The following is a 20,235-nucleotide window of genomic DNA, read 5'->3' as shown; positions in this document are numbered from 1 at the left end:
CATCAGGTGGTTGTGGTTAATAAGATCCTAAGACACAGAATTTATCTGTATCCACTGATCTTATTCTCCACAACCACCTGATGAAGGGGCAGTGCTCTGAAAGCTAGTGCATCCAAATAAATCTGTTGGACTATAGCCTTGTGTTGTATGATTTTTAAGTTTGTACACCCCAGTCCAACACTGGACTTGAATATGAAGAATTGAGGGGGATATGGGTCAAGCGCTGGCAAATGGGACTACATTAGGTTAGGATATCAGGTCGGCATGGATGAGTTGGACCAAAAGGTCTGTTTCCATCCTGTACATCTCTATGACTATGACAAATTAAATTTTAAAATCCTTTTTCAGTGTTGTTAACAACAGAACAGGAAATGTCCCATATTTCTGGGCACCAAAGGCCAATTTCCTTACTTCAATTTCAGGCATTAATTACACTCTCAAGGCACAGTACAAACAAACACAGCTGCCAATTAAAATCATACTCTGTGTGAGCAAAGGAAAAATTGCACTCAAGTCACCAAATACAATATTCTGTTATATAAATTTAGACATCTATGGTTCTAAGCCACAATCTGGGCAGATGTGATTTTACCCTAAGTGTGAGCAACACTAATATTTTAAAACTGGAAACATAGATTGACAGAGATTGAATGACCCCCAACTGTACATGTGAAGTATCTATAACAAACCTTTTCATTCTTACTGGTATCCATAATAAGCCAATGACTGAGTTCTAACAAACAACAATCAAAAGCAATAATTTCAAAGTGAAAACATTCAAGATGCATTTCTATTTCAAATACTTCCACTTATAAATATTAATAGAATATACACTATAGCCAATATTAACTGGGGCATAAATAACTATGAAATATTGTTCTTGAACATTTTAATAAGTACCGTGAGACTGCATGACAAGAGTATGGTTAGCGTACATTTTGATTTAATTAGCTGTCTCTACAGTAATGTCTTCCACATTTAGGTTACGATTCCTCAGTAATTTTTCCATTATTGCCAAAAGGTTTACGTGAGGTTAGTAAGTAGGGAAAAACAAAACATATTCAGAGTATTCATTAAAACTAAATGCTTTTAACAGCAGGTAATTTACATTTGCTTAATGTAATTTACCTCATGATTATAACTGAAAAGAAATGCTGAGCTAATCTTTTCCACATTGACCAAGTTAAAGGCTATACAGCACACAAGTACAGCACCAAATGTCTGGGAGTTTGGCAATATTTTATACAATAAAATGGTATGAACAAAGTACTAGGTGAAAGTGAGGTACCACTAGACTTCTGTAAATTTCTCTCCAGCTATTTTGAAGATTTTAATTACTTACGGATTTTAGATTACTTTCCATAATGTGCCAATTCGGCTCCATAACCTCAAACATCATGTAATACTGAATATTCTGCACAAAATTCAGCATTCGCTGTCTCAAAGTGAAAGCTGCAGCAAACCTAATGGATAAAGCAAAAAACTTATGGTGAACATCTAAAACCTGAACGATCGAAACACAATAAATAAAATCTCCATATTCAGAATAAAAAGGTGAGAATAAAATTGATTTTTTCCATCACTTTGTCACAATGTAAGACTTTAATCAATTTACATGCAAGTTTTCCCTCAAGTTAAAATTGCTACATTTCCCTGTTCTCTTTCTCATAAAAGTTCAGATTCAATCTTGCTTGTAAAAGAAAAAATACCCGAATTTAAAACATATCAGAGACATGAACCTTGGCTCAGTAGTACCATTTTCACTCAGGTCAGAAGGCTATGCAGAGAGTACCAGTGAGAAAAGATGAGAAACTCTGGTCTCTGTATACCAGGTTGACATCTAGCAGGAAACTCACGTCTGAGGAGGATGAAGTAGCTGCATTACACCAACAAGAGGCCAAAGTTCCAGCACCCAAATACTAAATTGATGACTCATGTCTAATGGAACATGAGGTGATAACCTCCCCACTACCCACAATGTGTGACTAGGCACTTCTCCTGTCAAGAGAGTTGACTCTGACTAATGACCTACCCATTTATGAAGGAACTTGGTTATGGGAATGGTCGTCTCATATGCTATTTGACAAGAGAGAGAACAAGAGTATGACTAGACGAGTTTCTGTTGATACCAATTCAGAATCCATGCCTTCACAAAAACAATGTGTTATACCAGAATCTTTAAAGGGTTAAAATGTTTTTGAGGAATTGATATTTTGTATATTAGGTTTGAAATATTTGCAAGTGTTTGACTAGCTGGGAGTAATTCACAATGAATACACATTTCTAAATTCTGACTAACTTCAATTTAAGAAAAATTGAATAAATATGGTTAGTATTAAAAACAAGTAGGCAACATCTCAAAACAAAAAAACGACACCATGACAGATCAAATTGAACATTCATCCAATTATATGTCTCCAAAGAATTCTATCAGATATTTTCTTGTGGTTTCACCCAATCCACTGCTAAAATTATGGGAACAGATTATGTGAACCCACAGAAATTTCCAGTTAGTGTGTCTTATGTATATAAAGTTTGAGCCACACCTTGTATTCTGCACAGATGGCTATGATGGAGCTCATTAAACATTTTGGGTGGATAAATGACATAAGGTTTCTCAATTTACAAGAAAAAAATCTGCTCAATGGAATTCTCATGTAAAACTGCAATTTTTAGGCTTGGTTTCAATCAGCTAAAGTACATTTACTTGATTCAATATAAATAACTATTAATTCATATATTTAAACAAAATGCCAAAAATGAACAAGTAGCATATTAATAAGTGGATCCGTATGTTATTCTCCACGTTCTTACCCCATGCTCTTTTGACTGGCTAAACCACGTTTTATATCTCCGATATAAAACAAGGATATATTTTAAAGGAATTTTATCACAATGCAAGCATTAATACTTAGATCATTGATAACGTGAGCCCATGTAATTTTGTACATTTTACACAAATTGCAAGTCCATTTGGCCTGTGAATTACAATGAAATGATGCTGTTTTCCTTCAAGCAATGTATGCCGTCCAACGATAAGTTCCACTAGAAACAAAAAAATTGCTCTGCAGCAAAATGTGAAGAATCTGAACATTTCAAAATTGGATTATGATCCAGCATATCCAGAGATGGAGGCTCAGAATTGTTGGAAATAAACTATACCAGTAGTAACCCAGCAATGCAGTAAATCTTGAGAATCATGGTACACCTTGTTCCAAAACATCATACTTACCATTTAGCAGAGTGTAATGAATACTGTTTTGCAACTTTATTACTGATCCACACATTGCACAGCTGCCGTTCCACATGTTTGCAGTAAAACATGTGTCTGAAGAGCATTTGATATCTCGTCAAAGCTTTCCTAATGACGATAAAGAAATGAATAGTGAGCTTACATAAATGCAACTCTAAAAATAGAAATAAGATCTTTGTTGGCAATGTCATTGGAACAACTACATAAAGCCTCCTTTATACAGATGTTTAGAATGCATCTATGGCATTGCGTTTTCAAAGCATATGCATATAATTTTAAACTTTGGTACTCTGCTAAAAGAAAGTTATTATTTCTAATGCTCTCTAGAATTTTTAACACGTACTAGGAATTGGATAGTTCAGTTGGCTGATTAGCTGGTTTGTGATGCAGAGTGATGGGTTGAATTCCTGTACTGGCTGAGATTACCATGAAGGTGTCACCTTCTCAACCACTCCCCTTGCCTGAGACACGGTGACCCATAGGTTAAAATCATCACCAGCTGTCTCTCTCTAATGAGATAGCAACCCTATTGTTCTCTGGAACTATGGCAACCTTACCTTTGAATATGCAAAGTAATGTTATGCAAGATTGGAAAAATCATCCATGGTATAAAGACAAAAGCTCTCTCCAGCATTTGTTGTGAAAGCATCAGACTTGCTGTTGAAGATAAGATTAAGCTATTATTCACTATCATAAAGTTAACGTTTACAGTTGTATGTACTTGATATTTCAAGATGAAGTATGCCTTCTCATACTTTAAATATAGTTCACCTTCCTACATCAAATAAGTGCTCTAAAACACATCAGGAAAACTCATTCATGCCGTTCCAGGGCATTTTAGCTTCAACTCCATTGTATATAGAGGCCTTGTGCTGAAGTACACTGTGATCAGAGATAGGAGGGGGGCAAGAATGACAAGAAATCAAAAGTAGAAAACACAAAATGTAACTACAAGCTGCATGTGTTTGAGAAAATAACTGAAGGTAAGAAGTGCAGTACTTAGACACTGACTGAACTGGAATCAAACAATGAGAGACAGTCACTTACTTATTGCATGCAATGTAACACATTTAATTCCTGTGTTCTTTACCCAACAAAGTCAATTATGTGCAACATGTAAAACAAAGCCATGAAGGCAGGGAAACAAAACTGAGCCCAGCAATTGGTAGCTTGAGTGATCAGATCAAGACAATTGTGTTTAGTGATTTCAGATTCATTCAAAGTATTTATTTTGTACATAGTATTAAGCTTTCTATATTTGACCAGCAGTTGTTATTGTCTGTGATAATCATTGTCTGGCACTTGCCACTTATCAGACCAAGTGTGCAATGATGCCCATATCTTGCTGCACCAGGACACAGTTCCTGAGGAGATAGTAAAGTCTTGAATATTGTGCAAACATCAGCAAACATCCCTAGTTTGGAACTAATAATGGATAAAAGGTCATTTTTGAAGCAGCTCAAGATGGTTGAGCCTAGATCACCACCTTAAAGAACTCCTGTGATATCATCTTTGGACTGAGAGGAGTTACAATCATAACAGCTCCCTTTGTGTTATGTAGGATTTCAGAGTCCACAATTCCCAGTGACTCCAGTTTAAGTCAAACTTTGTGATCAAAGGTAGTCAAATATTGAGTGCTTTATAATTAGATTAGATTAGATTAGGTTAGATTCCCCAGTGTGGAAACAGGCCCTTCGGCCCAACAAGTCCACACCGACTCTCCGAAGAGTAACCCACCCAGACCCATTTCCCTCTGACTAACGCACCTAACACTTTGGGCAATTTAGCATGGCCAATTCACCTAACCTGCATATCGTTGGACTGTGGAGGATACCAGGGCACCCAGAGGAAACCCACGCAGACACGGGGAGAATGTGCAAACTCCACACAGACAGTTACCAGAGGCTAGAATCGAACCTGGGTCCCTGGCGCTGTAAGGCAGCAGTGCTAACCACTGAGCCACCATGCTGCCCCCTAGACGTAGAGTCATACTTTTTTAAAAAAACTAATTTCCTTATTGCAGCTTTGCGATTAAATTTGAAGTTTTTGCTCCAAGAAAACAAAAAATCTCCCTTGGTTGTTCCAGTAAAAAGGATTAGTGAGCCTTGTGCATAGCGCAGATCTTCCTCTTATTTAATTTTAAATTAAAGCCATTTTTAATAAAATTAAAATAAAATTAAAAATCCTACAAAATAAATCTGTGAAATGCACTGAACAGAAGCATATTTAATAAGGGATTCAAATTTCAGATAGGCATTTACTGCCAAACTTCCCAGGTATCTATAATGACCCTGAATTCCAATGAGTATCTGCTAACCGAATTTCCTGCCAGACAGATGATTGCTGGCATATGATTCTCAGTCAGCAGGGTGACAGATCCTGCCTGGAAATCAGTTAGAAAGCTGAAATGTCACGGCATAATGGGTTGCGGTCAAACAAAAAAAAAATCCTGTTAACAGTTAGCAAATCTTTTCCACTGATATCATGGTTTTATACTAAAAAGGATTAATATGCTGATAAAATGAAACTAAAAACCACTGGAATGAGAGGTTACAGACTAGCTTCAATGAGATTTCATGATCAATATGAAAAATTCAGCAAGTTTTGAAGTATCTTTTTTAGATCTGAGTTGACTTACATCAAAATAGATTAAAAATATATTAAAAATGGAAAATGGCAGCTCAGATATGCTTCACCTACTTTTCCAATCACATAATTGATGTATCCAGATGTGGAGCAGGTTGGGCATCTCAATTTATTATAGTGGCCATGGTTTTGAGGGTGCAGGTTTCACAATATTTTAGTTGCAGACACTTCAGTGTTGTTAGCTAATTTTCTAGTTTGTTTACCTCCCATTAGTGCTGAAACTTATAATATTATATAATCTAATGTTTGAGAAAGAATCTACAATTTCATTATTAAAATAACGTAACTTTTATCACAATTGATTGGTAGTACTATGAGTGGCTGCATGGTGGCTTAGTATCGGTGGCATGGTGGCTCAGAGGTTAGCACTGCTACCTCACAGCGCCAGGGACCCAGGCCTGCTCAATTATTTGACTACGATTATATTAGAAATCCAGTTTAAACTTCCAGTGTGAGATTTACTGTAATCAAGACTAATTGTTGGATGGAATACATTGTCTCTGCATGGAAGAGGGCAAACAATACATGTTTTGGAATGTAAATATGTGGACTGATTATGAAATCTAAAATCAAATTCCACAAATGTAAAAATTCTGCATAATCAGGCAACACAAAACATCCTGGAGGAGGACAGATAGTACAGTCCTTAACCCCATACCATTCTTAAATATTAGAATTCTTCACTACTGTATCTTAATATTTAATAGTTTATTTAAGAATTGACAGGACTGAATCAAACAATACTACTTCAAGTAGCCCCAGGGTTTGGATCTTTGACTTAAAACTCTGTTGATTAACTTTTTAAGCTATTCATGTAACATTGCATTAAATATTAAGTTTAAAGTAATTCCAGTAATATTCGGATAACTGCCTTAACTATTTTGATCAACTTCAGATTAATATTTTTAGAGTCAGAAAAATCAGATTGCCTTTTGCATTTTTGTCGTTCATACTTTTTTTTCAAAACACTGAAGTAATCTAAAAATATTTCTGCCAAGGTGGTTCAATGGATCATCATGAGATGTCAAAGCACTTTACAACTAGGGGATAACCTATGACCTGTAATCAGTTGTAATGTAGGAAAATGCACAGCCATTATATGCACAGCTACATCCTTCTAACAATAAATGAAGAGTTAACCAATTAATTTAATTTTTGTGTAGTGTCAGCTAAGGGAGAACATTAGACAGTATCGCTTTTGAATTTAAAAAAAAAAATCAATAATGGATCTGGGCGTCATTGGCTGGGCCAGTATTTACAGCCCATTCTTGGATGCCCTTGAGAAGATGGTGATGAACTGCTGCAGTAAGTTTGGTATAGGTACACTCACAATGTCGTCAGGGAAGGAGTTCCTGGAGTTTGACCCAGCGACACTGGAAGAAAGGTGGTATATTTCGAAATCTGGATGGTGAGTGATGTGGACTGGAAATTGCAGCTGGTGCTACTTTCATATTTCACTGCATCTGTCCTTCTAGCCAGTAAGTGCTAAAAAGACTTACTGAATTTCTGGACTGAAACTTGTACATAGCACACACTGCTGCTACTGACAGTAGGTATTGGAGGGAGTGAATATTTGTTGATGTGGTGCCAATCCAGTGGGCTGCTTTGACCTGGATGCTTTCACCCTTCTTGAAAGTTGTGGGAACTGCAGCCATCCAGGCAAATGGGGATATTCCTTCACACTTCTGACTTGTGCATTTCGATAGTGGATAGGCTTTTGGGGGTCAGGTAGGGAGTTACTTAGTGTGTGATTCCTTGCCTCCGACCCGCTCTAGGAGCCACAGTACTTCTATGACCAATCCACTTCAGTTTCTGGTGAATGGTAACCCACAGAATGTGTATAATGGGGCCTGCATATCATTAAATGTCAAGGAACCATGGCTACACTCTCTCTTAGTGGAGATGTTCATTTCTATTACTCCTAGATAATGTCTAGGTCTTGCTGCATTTTGGCATGGACCACCTCAGTATCTGAAGAGTCGGGAATGATGCTGAACATTCCCATTTCTGACAATCTTACAATGAAAAGATATGTCATTAACAAAGCAGCTGAAGGAGGTTGGGCCGAGGACACTACACTGAGGAACCTTGTAGAGATGTTCTGGGGCTGAGACTATGGAACCCCAACCAACACAACCAGATTTCTTTGTGTCAGTTTATTCCAACCAATACAGAGTTTCTCCTCAATTCTCATTGATTATAGTTTTGCCAGGATTCCTTGAAATGCCACATTCAGTCAAATAAGCCTTGGTGTCCTGGGCAGTAATTCTCACCTCACCTCTGGAAAATAGCTCTTTTGTATTTTTGGACTAAAGCTGCAATGAGGTCAGTGGCTGAATGGCCCTGCCGGAACATAAACTAGGAGTCAGTGAGCAGGTTGTTGCTGAGCTAGTGCTGATTGACAGAACAGTTTTCATCACTTTATTGATGACTGAAAGTATTCTGGTGATGTGCTAAGTGCCCGGGTTGGATTGGTTCTGCTTTCTCTGTACACGACATACCTGGCAAATTCACTACATGGCTTCATAGATCCCACTATTGAATTTGTACTGGAATAGCTGGACTACAAACACAGCATGTTCTGGAGCACTAGTCTCTAGTACTGCTGCTGAATGGTGTCAGGGTCTTTGCAGTATCCAGTATCTCCAAGTGTTTCTTGATATCACAGGAAATAAATCAAATTGACTGAGGGTTGATACCTCATTTTTAGATATGCTTGATGCCATTCCTGGCTTGGCCTCTTGAACTAGTTAATTTCCTGGCTTGCTGCTGATGGTACAGGAGGCATATGTCAGGCTACAAAGTTGCAGATTGTCAATGTGCTTGACGTCTATCCCATTAGCCATGGTTATATAAATGAAAGGGATATTCTATTTCCATTGGAGTAGAAATATAGTGCATCTGTTGAAAGATGGTATCTCCAAAAACCTTCTCGCTATGTTGTCAGTCTAAATTTTGTACATAAATCTGTAACAAGTCTTGAAGTCAAGTCAAACTAACATTAACGCGATCTATTCAACTGGTGAGCAGCATGTCCTTTGTAAAGCTGCAGTGAATTTCCAGAAACTAAATTACAGTCTAAAGAAGCATTTAAGTTTCCAACATCACCAGAAAGCTGCATTGCCTTGATCAGGTATTGTTCAAGTCCCAACCAAACAAATAAATTAACTGAGGAACACTTGGTAGATTTGCATGGTGCAGTGCAGCTAAACAAGATCAATTACCTATTTATAATCAATGAAAGTGGCCATTTCACAACATAATCAAAGGAGAAAGCTTCCAGGCCACTAAGGGCAATCTCTGTTGGATCTGCATTGATGATAGCTTTTTCCTGTTTGGTTTCAATAGCCAGAACGCGCAGCAGTTGAGTGATGAGGTCATGTGGCATTAGATTAATCTGCAGAGGAATGAAATATTACTCAGTTTCATTTACTGGATCAAAAACTCAGACAACTGACAGTGACAGTAATTTAAAATGTGCATTAATGTAGCTGTACAGGAATTTAGTTGAAGTAATAGTTTTGATAGTTAAGACCATAAAAGTTTAGGTGCAGAAGTAGGCCATTCAGCCCATTGAGTTTGTTTTGCCATTCAATGAGATTATGACAGGTCTGATAACCATCAATTCCACTTTCCTGCTTTCTCCCCCTGGCCACTGATTCTCTCACTTAACAACACAGCATTGACAGCCCTCTGCAATATAAAAAAATCACAGATTCACTATCCTCAGAGAAGAAATTCCTCATGTCTGTCTTAAATGAATAACCCCTCATTCTGAGATGATGGTCTCTGGTCCCAGACTCTCAAACAAGGGGAAACAACTTCTCAGCATCTACACTGTCAAGTTCGTTAAGTACCTTGTATATTTCAATAAGATTGCCTCTCATCTTCTAAAATGTAATGAGTACAGGCCCATCATATTCAACGTCTCCCCACAAGACAGTCCCTCCATAGAGTATCAGCATAGTGAACCTTCACACTGCCTCCAATGCCAATATTTCTTTCCTTATTAGATGTGCCCAAAACTGGGCACAGTATTCCAGCTGTAATTTGACTAGTGCCTTGTACAGTTTTAGCAAAACCTCCCTACTGGATGTAGGTTTGCTTGCTGAGCTGGGAAGTCCATTTTCAGACGTTTATCACCATACTAGGTAACATCATCAGTGAGCCTCTGGATGAATCACTGGTGACATGGCCTGCTTTCTATTTATGTGTCTAGTTTCTTTCGATTGGTAATGTAATTTCCTATGGTGACATCATTTCCTGTCCTTTTTCTCAGGGGGTGGTAAATGGGATCGAAGTCAATGTATTTGTTGTTAGAGTTCTAGTTGGAATGCCATGCTTTGAGGAATTCTTGTGCGTATCCTTACATACAGATGAGGAAGGACACCACTTCGACTGGGACAACACATCCATCCTAGGCCAAGCCAAACAGAGACATGCATGAGAATTCCTAGAAGCTTGGCATTCCAATCGGAGCTCTATCAACAAAAACATTGACTCAGATCCCATTTACCATCCACCCCCACCGAGAAAAAGAACAGAAAATGACATCACCACAGAAAATAATGTCACCAACCCAAGGTAAACCCAAACACAAATAGAAAGCAGGCCATGCCACAGTGCCTCTTCCGGAGACTCAATGATGATATTGCCTAGTATGGTGACGAAATGTCTGAAAATGAACCTTCCAGCTCAGCAAGCAAACCTATATCTAGAACTTCAACCAGAGTTATAAATCTTATTAAAACTCATTAAAACCTCCCTACTTTTGTAATCCATTTCCTTTGAAATAAATACCAACATTCTATTTGGCTTTCCTACTACATACTGAACTTGGCTGCTAACATTTGTGATTCATGTAAAAGGACTCCCAAATCCTTCTGAGCTGTTGCTTTCTGCAGTTTTTCTCCATTTAAATAATATTGAGCTCTTCTGTTCTTCCTGTCGAAGTTCATACCCTCACCTTTTCTCACATTACATCTCACTGACACATTTTTGCTTACTTGATTATTCTGTCTCTATCCCTATGCAGACTCTTTGTGTTATCCATGGCACACACCTTCCACCTAATCTTGTGTCATCCACAAACTTGCCCCAGTACTGATCCCTGTGGCATTCCACTAGTAACAGGTTGCCATCCTGGAAATGTCCCCCACTCAAAACTCTCATCTATGAGCCAAATTTCTATCCTTGCTAATATATTCACTCCAACACTACTGGCTTTTACTTTACTGAGTAGTCTAACAAAAGCTTATCAAAAGCTTTCTACAAATCCAAGTATATTACATCCACTGCCACCTCTTTGTCTGACTGCTTGTTATCTCCTCAAAGAATTCTAGTAAATTTGTGAGGCACGATCTCCTCTTCATGAAGCCATGCCGACTCTGCTTCATGATATTATGTATTTTTAAACACAGTTATTACATTCTTGATAACAGACCAACATTTCCCCAAAACACATGTTAAGATAACTGGGCTATTGTTACCCGTTTTTCATCTCCTTCACTTTTTAAAAAAGAGGTGTTATATGAGCAGTTTTCCAAACGCCTAGGACATGATTTTGTAAACCTCTATAAGGTCACCCCTCAGCCTCTGACGTTGCAGGGAAAACACCTCCAGACCTATTCAGCCCCTCCCTGGAGCTCAAATCCTCCAACCCTGGCAACATCCTTGTAAATCTTTTCTGACCACTTTTAAGTTTCACAACATCCTTCCGATAGGAAGGAGACCAGAATTGCGCGCAATATTCCATAAGTGGCCGAACCAACGTCCTGTACATTCGCAACATGACCTCCCAACTCCTATACTCAATGCTCTGACCAATAAAGGAAAGCATACCAAAAGCCTTCTACACTATCCTATCTACCTGCGACTCCACTTTCAAGGAACTGTGAACCTGCACTCCAAGGTCTGTGCTCAGCAACACTCCGTAGGACCTTAAGTGTATAAGTCTTGCTCTGATTTGCTTATCCAAAATGCAGCATCTCACATTTATCTAAATTAAACTCTATCTGCCAGTCCTTCGCCCATTGACACATCTGATCAAGATCCCATTGTACTTTTAGATAACTTCCTTCCCTGTCCACTACACCTCCAATTTTGATGTCATCTGCAAACTTACTAACTATACCTCCTATGTTCACATCCAAATTATTTATATAAATGACAAAAAGCAGTGAGCCCAGCACCGATTCGTGTGGCACACCACTGGTCAAAGGCCTCCAGTCTGAAAAGCAACCCTCCACCACCACCCTCTGACTTCTACCTTTGAGCCAGTTCTGTATCCAAATGGCTAATTCTTCCTGTATTCCATGAGATCTAACCTTCTTAACCAGTCTACCATGAGGAACTTTGTTGAATGCCTTAGTGTAGTCCATAGAGATAGGGTCATAGAGATGTACAGCATGGAAACAGACCCTTTGGTCCAACTCGTCCACGCCAACCAGACATCCCAACGCAATCTAGTCCCACCTGCCAGCACCCGGCCCATATCCCTCTAAACCCTTCCTATTCATATACCTGTGAAAGGAAAGTATGAATTAAACATGTCATTGCAAAACATTTTAAAATGCATTATACATGCAAACAGAATCAGCATGGCCTCATGCCTGACAGATTTATTGGACTTAATTTTGAAGAGGTAACAAGCAGGATGGATAAAGGGAAAGTAGTAGATATAGTATAATTGGATTTCTGAAATGTGTTCAATAAAGCTATTACGCATAAGGCTACTTAATAGCCCATAGTACTAGGGATAGTATATAAACATGGATAAAGATTTGACTAACTAAAAGAAGACAGAGTTTGGATAAGGGTGAATTTTCAGGATGACCTCATTTTCTTAAAATAATTTATTGACTGTTTCTGCAATGATATGTGGTAAATAATTTCATAATCAACTTGTCTGTAAAGATGGTTTCTACCGTTTGAAGACAACAATCTATTTTGCTACTTACTGCATCACAACCCCTCATTATATCAAAAAGCTCTATTAGGTCATCCTTAAATCTTCTCAGCTCTCGTGCAAAATATCCAGCTTCTCAAGTTTCAATTCAGAACTCTAAGTTCTCATCCTTCACAAAATTACAAATAATTTACACTGCTCTTTTTAAATGCCCTGCCTAAAATCAAGTATCAAAGCTGTACATAACAGTACTATTATGATGTAGTATCTTGCACAAAATCATATCCTCTTTATTTTGTATCTAAGTGCAAAAGCAAGAATTCTATTGCCATTTAAAATTTAACAAACTCAGATAACTTTCCTTTCTCTGAAGTGGTAAGTTTTAAAAAAAAATTGCATCTGTCACATATCAGCCTATCATGTTAGACTATGCCTTTCTGCATAATGCCTTTCTGCATAATGCCTTTCTGCATAATGCCTTTCTGCATAATGCCTTTCCTGATGAAGGGCTTATGCCCAAAACATCCTGCAGCTCATTATGACCTTCTGAGAGTAATTAGGAATAAGCAATAAATAAACATTGGCTGAGCCAGCAATGGCCACAACCTGTGAAAGAATAACTTAAGACAATTGTGAAGGTTTCATCACTTTAGTTTCTCTTGGTGTCTCAGGAGAGAGAGGCAAGCATGGCTTTTTTTTTGAGGGCAGATGGTGTTGAAGTGGGTTAATATTACGAAGTACACTCAGCTTTCTAATATTGAATAGAATTCTGTTATTGTCCTAATATAGAATTTACTCGGATACTCAAAATTGTTTCAATATTCCTGAACGTCTACAGTGAATAACAATAATGTTTTCGACAGAAATTATTCTGCACTGTTCGTGAGGCTAAAATTGTTATAAGATTAGCCTATTAATTCCCAAGTACACTGTTAAGAGGCTGAATCTGAATTTGTTACAATTGAACATTTTTCCATAGCCATTACATTAACAGGAGTTATTTTTAAGATTCCATAATTATGCTTCAACACACCTTCAAATCATCTTTAAATGGGTCAGTGTTGGCAGTACTCATTCTCAGTGCTAGCTCCAGCAGGGCTTCTAGTCTGGTAGGAATAATGTCGTCTACAGACTTTTTTAGCTCTTCTTCTGTAAGATCCATGAAGTGGACAAAGAAATCCCCTTGGTCCATCAGGAAATAATGTTTTATTGACCTGGAGAAATAATAAACAACACAGCAAGCATTTTATTGAAGAAACATATTGATGAATGCATGCTGTTTTTATAGTGCAGTACAGCATAATGATAATTAACAAGCATAAAACCTGACTAAGGACGACAAAATACATTTGGAAGCAATTTACTCAGTCCTATTATGTTAGCACAGAACACGTAATGAAATACAGCTCATGACTACGTGTGTTAGAATTAATTTGCCTCAAAACTTCTTAAGCAATATCATTCATTCCCTACTAAACAACAAACCCCAATTAAAGGGGCTTCCAAACAGATTACACATGATTAGGACAGAGACCGAATGGATACCAATATCAATCAATCATCATACTGCTAAATTCAGTTAACTAAGAGCCACAGAGGAACTGAAAAAATAAAGACTCAATTAATTTTCTTCTCCCAAATTCAAATGAATACAAGAAACAAATCTATGACTTGCAATACTTCTATGTAGCACAGTTTAACAGTATCTACTTGTTTCATTACTCATCAGTAAACGAATTATGCCTGACCTCCTAAGGGTTTTTCCTTTTAAAGCAAATCAACTATAATATTGAGCATAGGGATAACAGCCCTTTACAGGGCTCAAAACGAATCCTGCAGTAATCTGTTCTGCTTGCAACAGCTTCACTTATGGAGACTTTTCTTTGGACAAGTATAAAATTCTCAAACCACATTTATCTTCTTAGAGGGTATCAATGAAAATTAGGAGTAGGAATAGGCCACTCAGACCTTGATTCTGTCCTGGATGGTTAGTGCTGATAAACAGTGCCTTTAATCAGTCATCATATTGGCAGACGCATGAACAAAAAACATCCACTCAATACTCAAACCACCCTTTGACAATAAGTCTATCTTTGCAGAGCAGAACAATGAGATTTTTACAGAAAGGAGGAAGCTTTCCAATGCTAAAACTTAAATAATGCACCGGTGTTATTCTTTATGTACTTTAGAATCAAGAAATGTAATATTTCAACTTGCATTTGCTACATGCAGTTGAGCATTTGCAAATTGGTGAAACACAAATAAAACTGCCAGCTATAGAGAACAAAAGAATATTGGGAATGTTGCATCAATTAGTCAGTCATGAAGGGATTCTACTGATATAGTTAGTTTACAAAATTTACCTGCATCACAAACCTAAAAGCAGTAATTTTGTGGAGTTTTTCCTGTAAAAACCCATATTAATAGTCAGAGTTTCAAAGTTCATTGGTATTTACTGTATTTTTAATACAAATCTGCATTATGCTGATAAAGAAACCTCAATAAATGTCATGCTACCAAGAGCCACCACTATACATTGCATAAAAGTCACAAGGGTTTGGTAAATCTTTCTCAGTGAAAAGGAAAACCTAAGTCATCCCATCAAATAAGTGGAGAATACATTCATCCATTTGCCTCGACGAAAAACAGAATAGATTCTCAAGTTATACTGTTTGGGTGGAGTTTCATTTGCAACTTTATTTATTTTAGCTAATATTCATTTATTTAAAAATCCAAATTTGGTTAACTATTATGAGTAATAAAAAATGTGACAGTAACTTTAATCCTGTATAACAGTCATTCTGACCTTCAACCCTGCATCTTTGATTCTAATGAACCACAACTTGTTATGTGAAGTAACTGGTCAAGTAAAATATTTTATTTCCCATTAGACAGTGACGACACATCACTTCCAAATAAACATCCCTTCTACATATGTAATTAACAGATATTAATGATATAAGTAGATCCTCACCAGGGAACTATGAAATGCAGAATTAATTCCATCCATGGGAATAACATAACACACTAAATAGTTTAGTATTTCAGAGCTTCCCCATGGGACTACAGGCTGTATAATCCACTAGATTGCACATGCCTTGTACAAAGTAGTGCAGTTAAACTAAACTGGGAGATTAACAGCCATTTTACAATGACTCAAATACTGTAGGCAACCAACATTAAAAAAAATTTCCTTTTTCAATAAATGATTTGAGGCCTTGTACCTGAGGCGTGCCAGGAGTTCTTTTTCCTTCATTAAAAAGTCTAAAAGAACCTTGCTGGCATAGTTATAAGATTTTTCAATTTGTTCCACATATGCTCTTTCCTTCAGAGTATAGATCACTTCCTTGGCATCAGGACAGGTCACATCACGGCCGCATTCTCGAACGACATTAAGATATTTTCCTACGGAGGAAGAAACAATTTTTACCAAAGACTGACTGGCCAAGATAAACCCTCACTCCTGCATAGGACATTCTTTTGTCCTTAGGCCATCAAATCAAAGATGGAGAAAGAACAAATTTTGGAATGGACTATTTGAGAAAAATATAATTAATTAAAATATGATCAAACAAAAAAGAAAAAAAAAGAAAATTTCTGGTTTATACTTTCTTTCAAATAGGAAAGGGGGGGGGGGGGGGGGGGGGCGAGAGAAAGGAAGATTTTCCATTTTCCAACTTCTGCAGAGTACCAGGAAATTGCACAGCCCTACCCAGTGATTTTCTGTCTGCTAATTCTAATGCAAGTTACAGGCAAGGGTGTAAAACGGTGTCTCTCAATGTGCCTTAGGGAAAATATCAGATTCCCACTGACTTTTCTTTCTGTGAAAAGACTTTCTTTGTGCATATCTTAAAATTTAAATGCAAGTTTTTTTTAAAAATGGTGAACTGTTTCTTCTTGTACCCAACCTGAAATTTCACAAATATGGCAAACATTAAGTGTGGCAGATAATTTAAAAGAAAATAACTTGAGTAACAGAACCTTTTGAAGAAAAATTGTTTAAATAAAGTTTTCACTCGTAGTGCAATTGGTAGTTTGGTGCAGACTGTGCTCATTTTGAGAAGTGTCCCTTCTTCTTGGGTTTCTGCTCAAACCTGCCATGAATTAGTGCAAATGGGTGACTTTTTAGCCACCCAAAGTATTGAAAAATACTTTTTAAAAAAATCCTCAATATATGTAAATTCTGGAGTTGTTTGATTGCCAAACCTGAAAATGTCTATCACAACAAAAGCATTTCAATAAGAACATCAAGACCACCAGCTGTGAGCAATCTGACATTAAATAACTGAAAATTACTTAATAAAAAAGCAGGAAATTTACTGGTTACATTGGTGTATAGTAGTCAGTTTGTTTTATAAAGACAGCAAATTAGAAATAAATTATTTCTGAAAGCGTTTAAACAAAGTGTCCATGAGCACTTTTGTTCTTCTAAACAGAAACAGCCCAATTTATTTGAATAGCTTTCTCAATGGTTATTGATTCCATCTTGAAGCATGGCTAATATTGTGTAACTCTAAGCCGATGCTTCTTAATCTAGTTCTAAATACTGCATAAGTCAATTTATGGGGAGCATAATATGCACTCAAAATTCTGCAATCACTTTGGTTAGCTTGACTATTTTGAGAAACTGTGCCAAAAAATTGGAAAGCTTTGTGGAAAATTCTGACAATTACCTGCAAGTTACATGGGTTGAATTAATAACGGATACAATAAACAATCTGTGGATCTTCTTATCGCAAGGGAAGGAGGAGACTTTCTTTTCCCAACTATAATAGAAATTCATAAAGAGTGCATATGTACATCAGAAGAACATTTGAAAATCTAATTTCCTTGGAGATTCTATCAGTTTTTTTTTAACAATACAGGGGCATAAAGCAAATTGTGTCTTCTTTCTTGAATAGAAATTTATTAAGTGGAACTAAGCCCAAAGATATAGTTAGCTTCTTAGGTTTCTTTTTTCAAAAGGATTTCATTTTCTGTGACCGTGGAGCCAAAACATGCAGCTATTTTGTCTTCCTAGTCATCATGCTAGACCTGTCCATAATCCTTAGCAGGAAAGAAGTAACATTATTGAAGAGTAATTATACTAAAGCTACAACTGCCTTTGAGGAAACCTTTCTCAGCTGTTAGATACATGGACGCCCTTGTTGCATAATTTTTGAACTTTCACTTCCCAATTAATCCTTTTATAGAAGTCTCTTTTGATAGAACTCATCTGTGCAGGTTGTGTGAAATAGTGTTAGGTATAAACAGTACTCAAACAATTTGCAATAGACAAACAAAGCCTGACTGCACAGTACTTTAACAAGACATTTAAAGCCTAAATGTGGATACAGCATTAAAGTAATGCTGACAATAGTTAAATAGTCATAGCTGTAATGTATTTTAATGAAAACAAATCAGTTTGCTTCAACACTAGAGAAAAACAAAAAATTAATTCTAATTTAAACAGATAGGTTGACCACAAAATACAACCGGAAAAATATAACATGGAAAGAGTGCACGAAGTATTGTAAAGACCTGTACTCAGTATCTTGTCAGCTAGCTTCTGCAGGAACGAAGGGATTCTATGCTGGATGATGGTGTATCTCTGATCCCAGTACTTGTCATTGTAATCCTCCTGAATTTTCTCCTTTTGCAATTCATGTTCTTCCACCATGAATTCACTGTACAACACAGAGTCACTTGTTTATTTATACACGAACATTACTTTGCCAATCTTAAGATGCAAGTTACTATTTACAAAGTAACTAAAATATTTTAACCTGAACAGATGGGTATAATTTTCCACACATAGCATTATTGGCCTCTTTAATGAGCTACATTCCCTGCAATATAACAACAACATAACTTATTACCTCGCTGCAAAATAGTTAAGGGCTTAATACTTCTGGACCATAAGATTATTTCCCATTAAGATCCATTAATTCCAGTCACATCAAGCAGTAACAACATCAACAGGCTGGAGTAACAAAGTTGCGGTAGAATTACTCCATGAAATGCAGAGCCCAGGAGGGGGCAAGAGGAGGAGAATTTTGGCTGAGCAGAATGATAGCGAAGAAAATTGAAAGGGTTTAATTTATTCAGTAAGACCAAAGTTTAAAATAAACTCAAGGGAATGATGATTTCCAGTGGCTAACCTTGTACCTGTAAGGATCTTGTATGATTCCCCTGTAGATCCACTTCTCTAAAATTTCGAAGTATGGAACACTGGCTGCTTTAGTCAGGTAGAGACATAGCTCTTGTGCCTGACTGTCTCCTGTGTAGTTAAATGTTCGATCATGGAGGACACTTAGTGTTGAACCTCCCATGCATTCTCCTTTCTCCACAGAAGTAGCTGATACAAAAACAGACAAGAGAAATAATGTCCTGTTGATTCCTGTTATTAATTACTTATTTGTATATCTTTTCATTGTATCAACTATTTATTGCTGCTTGTTGGTAGGAAATAAAAAATCATATTGGCTACTTTGACTTCCATCTTTCTAACCAGGTTGTTCACAGTACTTGCGAATTTCTTCCAATTATAACTATTTTAGTACATAGAATTAATCTTCTATTTATAATTGCTATTTTGCTTGTGATTTCTTTTAATTGAGAATGATTTGCATGACTGACCTTTGCCTTTATCTTTCTTCCAAGATTTTTGAAATTCATGTTTAAAAAAAACAAAATTAATCTTAAAAAGTGGCATACCTATTGAAGCCAAGATCTCCATTGTTCTAATAGTTGGCTGGACATAAAACCAAAGTTTTTGTAATGAGAGCAGCCCTTGTCGCTGTAAGTGTTCCAGTTGCGTCACAAGGATCATGTACTCCTTCACAAGTGTCCGCATTGCTGCAGCCAAAGCATGGTTTACTTGTCCATGCTCAAAGGAGGACTTATCTTCAATGAACCTGAGTACAGACACAAAGCAGAGAGTTATGACAAAACTCAAATATTCTCACATACTCATTTTTGTTAAGGTAGAGCCTGTCACAGTTCTCGATCAATTTAGAGAGGACCACAGTTTGTAGCATACAGTAAAGATTGTGTATTTTGTTTTGTGGATAGAGAAGCAATGTAAGCATCAGAAAACTAAATAACTGTTACATTTGCTTACCTGGTGACAGAGGAGTAGCTGGCTGCTATTGGAAGAATCCTATTTACAAGTTCTTTAACAGACATGTCCAACGTGGGATCAACAGCAAAGGATCGACATTGTCTTCCCACCAACGGTTGTGCTGTGATGTATTTTCCATCTACTCCAATTAAAACGTACAGCAAATCTTCAACTATCATTTGTTCTTGCGCAGGAAGAGCTAACGTTCCTAATAAAGGGGAGAGGTTCTATATTTAATCAAATGCATTGCGGCTCACTTTTCTTGGTCACAAATTGCTTATTCTTAAGAGTTTCTGAATCAGAATTTTCTACAAGTTGAATTATATC

The 20,235-nt window shown here is 37.0% G+C and overlaps 1 protein-coding gene across 1 annotated transcript in view; it reads right to left on the bottom strand.

Annotated features, from left to right (window-relative positions):
• tubgcp2 (tubulin, gamma complex associated protein 2) overlaps nucleotides 1-20,235 on the bottom strand; it is a 49,800-nt gene that overhangs the window by 12,399 nt on the left and 17,166 nt on the right. The window contains exons 6-14 of the mRNA XM_043678879.1: nucleotides 19,909-20,116; nucleotides 19,503-19,702; nucleotides 18,954-19,143; nucleotides 18,327-18,472; nucleotides 16,031-16,211; nucleotides 13,840-14,020; nucleotides 9,124-9,296; nucleotides 3,233-3,361; nucleotides 1,343-1,463 (exon numbers count right to left, since the gene is read on the bottom strand). Of these exons, the coding sequence (XP_043534814.1) occupies nucleotides 1,343-1,463; nucleotides 3,233-3,361; nucleotides 9,124-9,296; nucleotides 13,840-14,020; nucleotides 16,031-16,211; nucleotides 18,327-18,472; nucleotides 18,954-19,143; nucleotides 19,503-19,702; nucleotides 19,909-20,116 (1,529 nt within the window). The remainder of the gene's footprint in view (nucleotides 1-1,342; nucleotides 1,464-3,232; nucleotides 3,362-9,123; nucleotides 9,297-13,839; nucleotides 14,021-16,030; nucleotides 16,212-18,326; nucleotides 18,473-18,953; nucleotides 19,144-19,502; nucleotides 19,703-19,908; nucleotides 20,117-20,235) is intronic.

The sequence above is a fragment of the Chiloscyllium plagiosum genome, chromosome 38, assembly GCF_004010195.1.
Source record: "Chiloscyllium plagiosum isolate BGI_BamShark_2017 chromosome 38, ASM401019v2, whole genome shotgun sequence".
Lineage (NCBI taxonomy): Eukaryota > Metazoa > Chordata > Chondrichthyes > Orectolobiformes > Hemiscylliidae > Chiloscyllium > Chiloscyllium plagiosum.
This window is presented reverse-complemented; position numbering and strand designations above follow the sequence as displayed.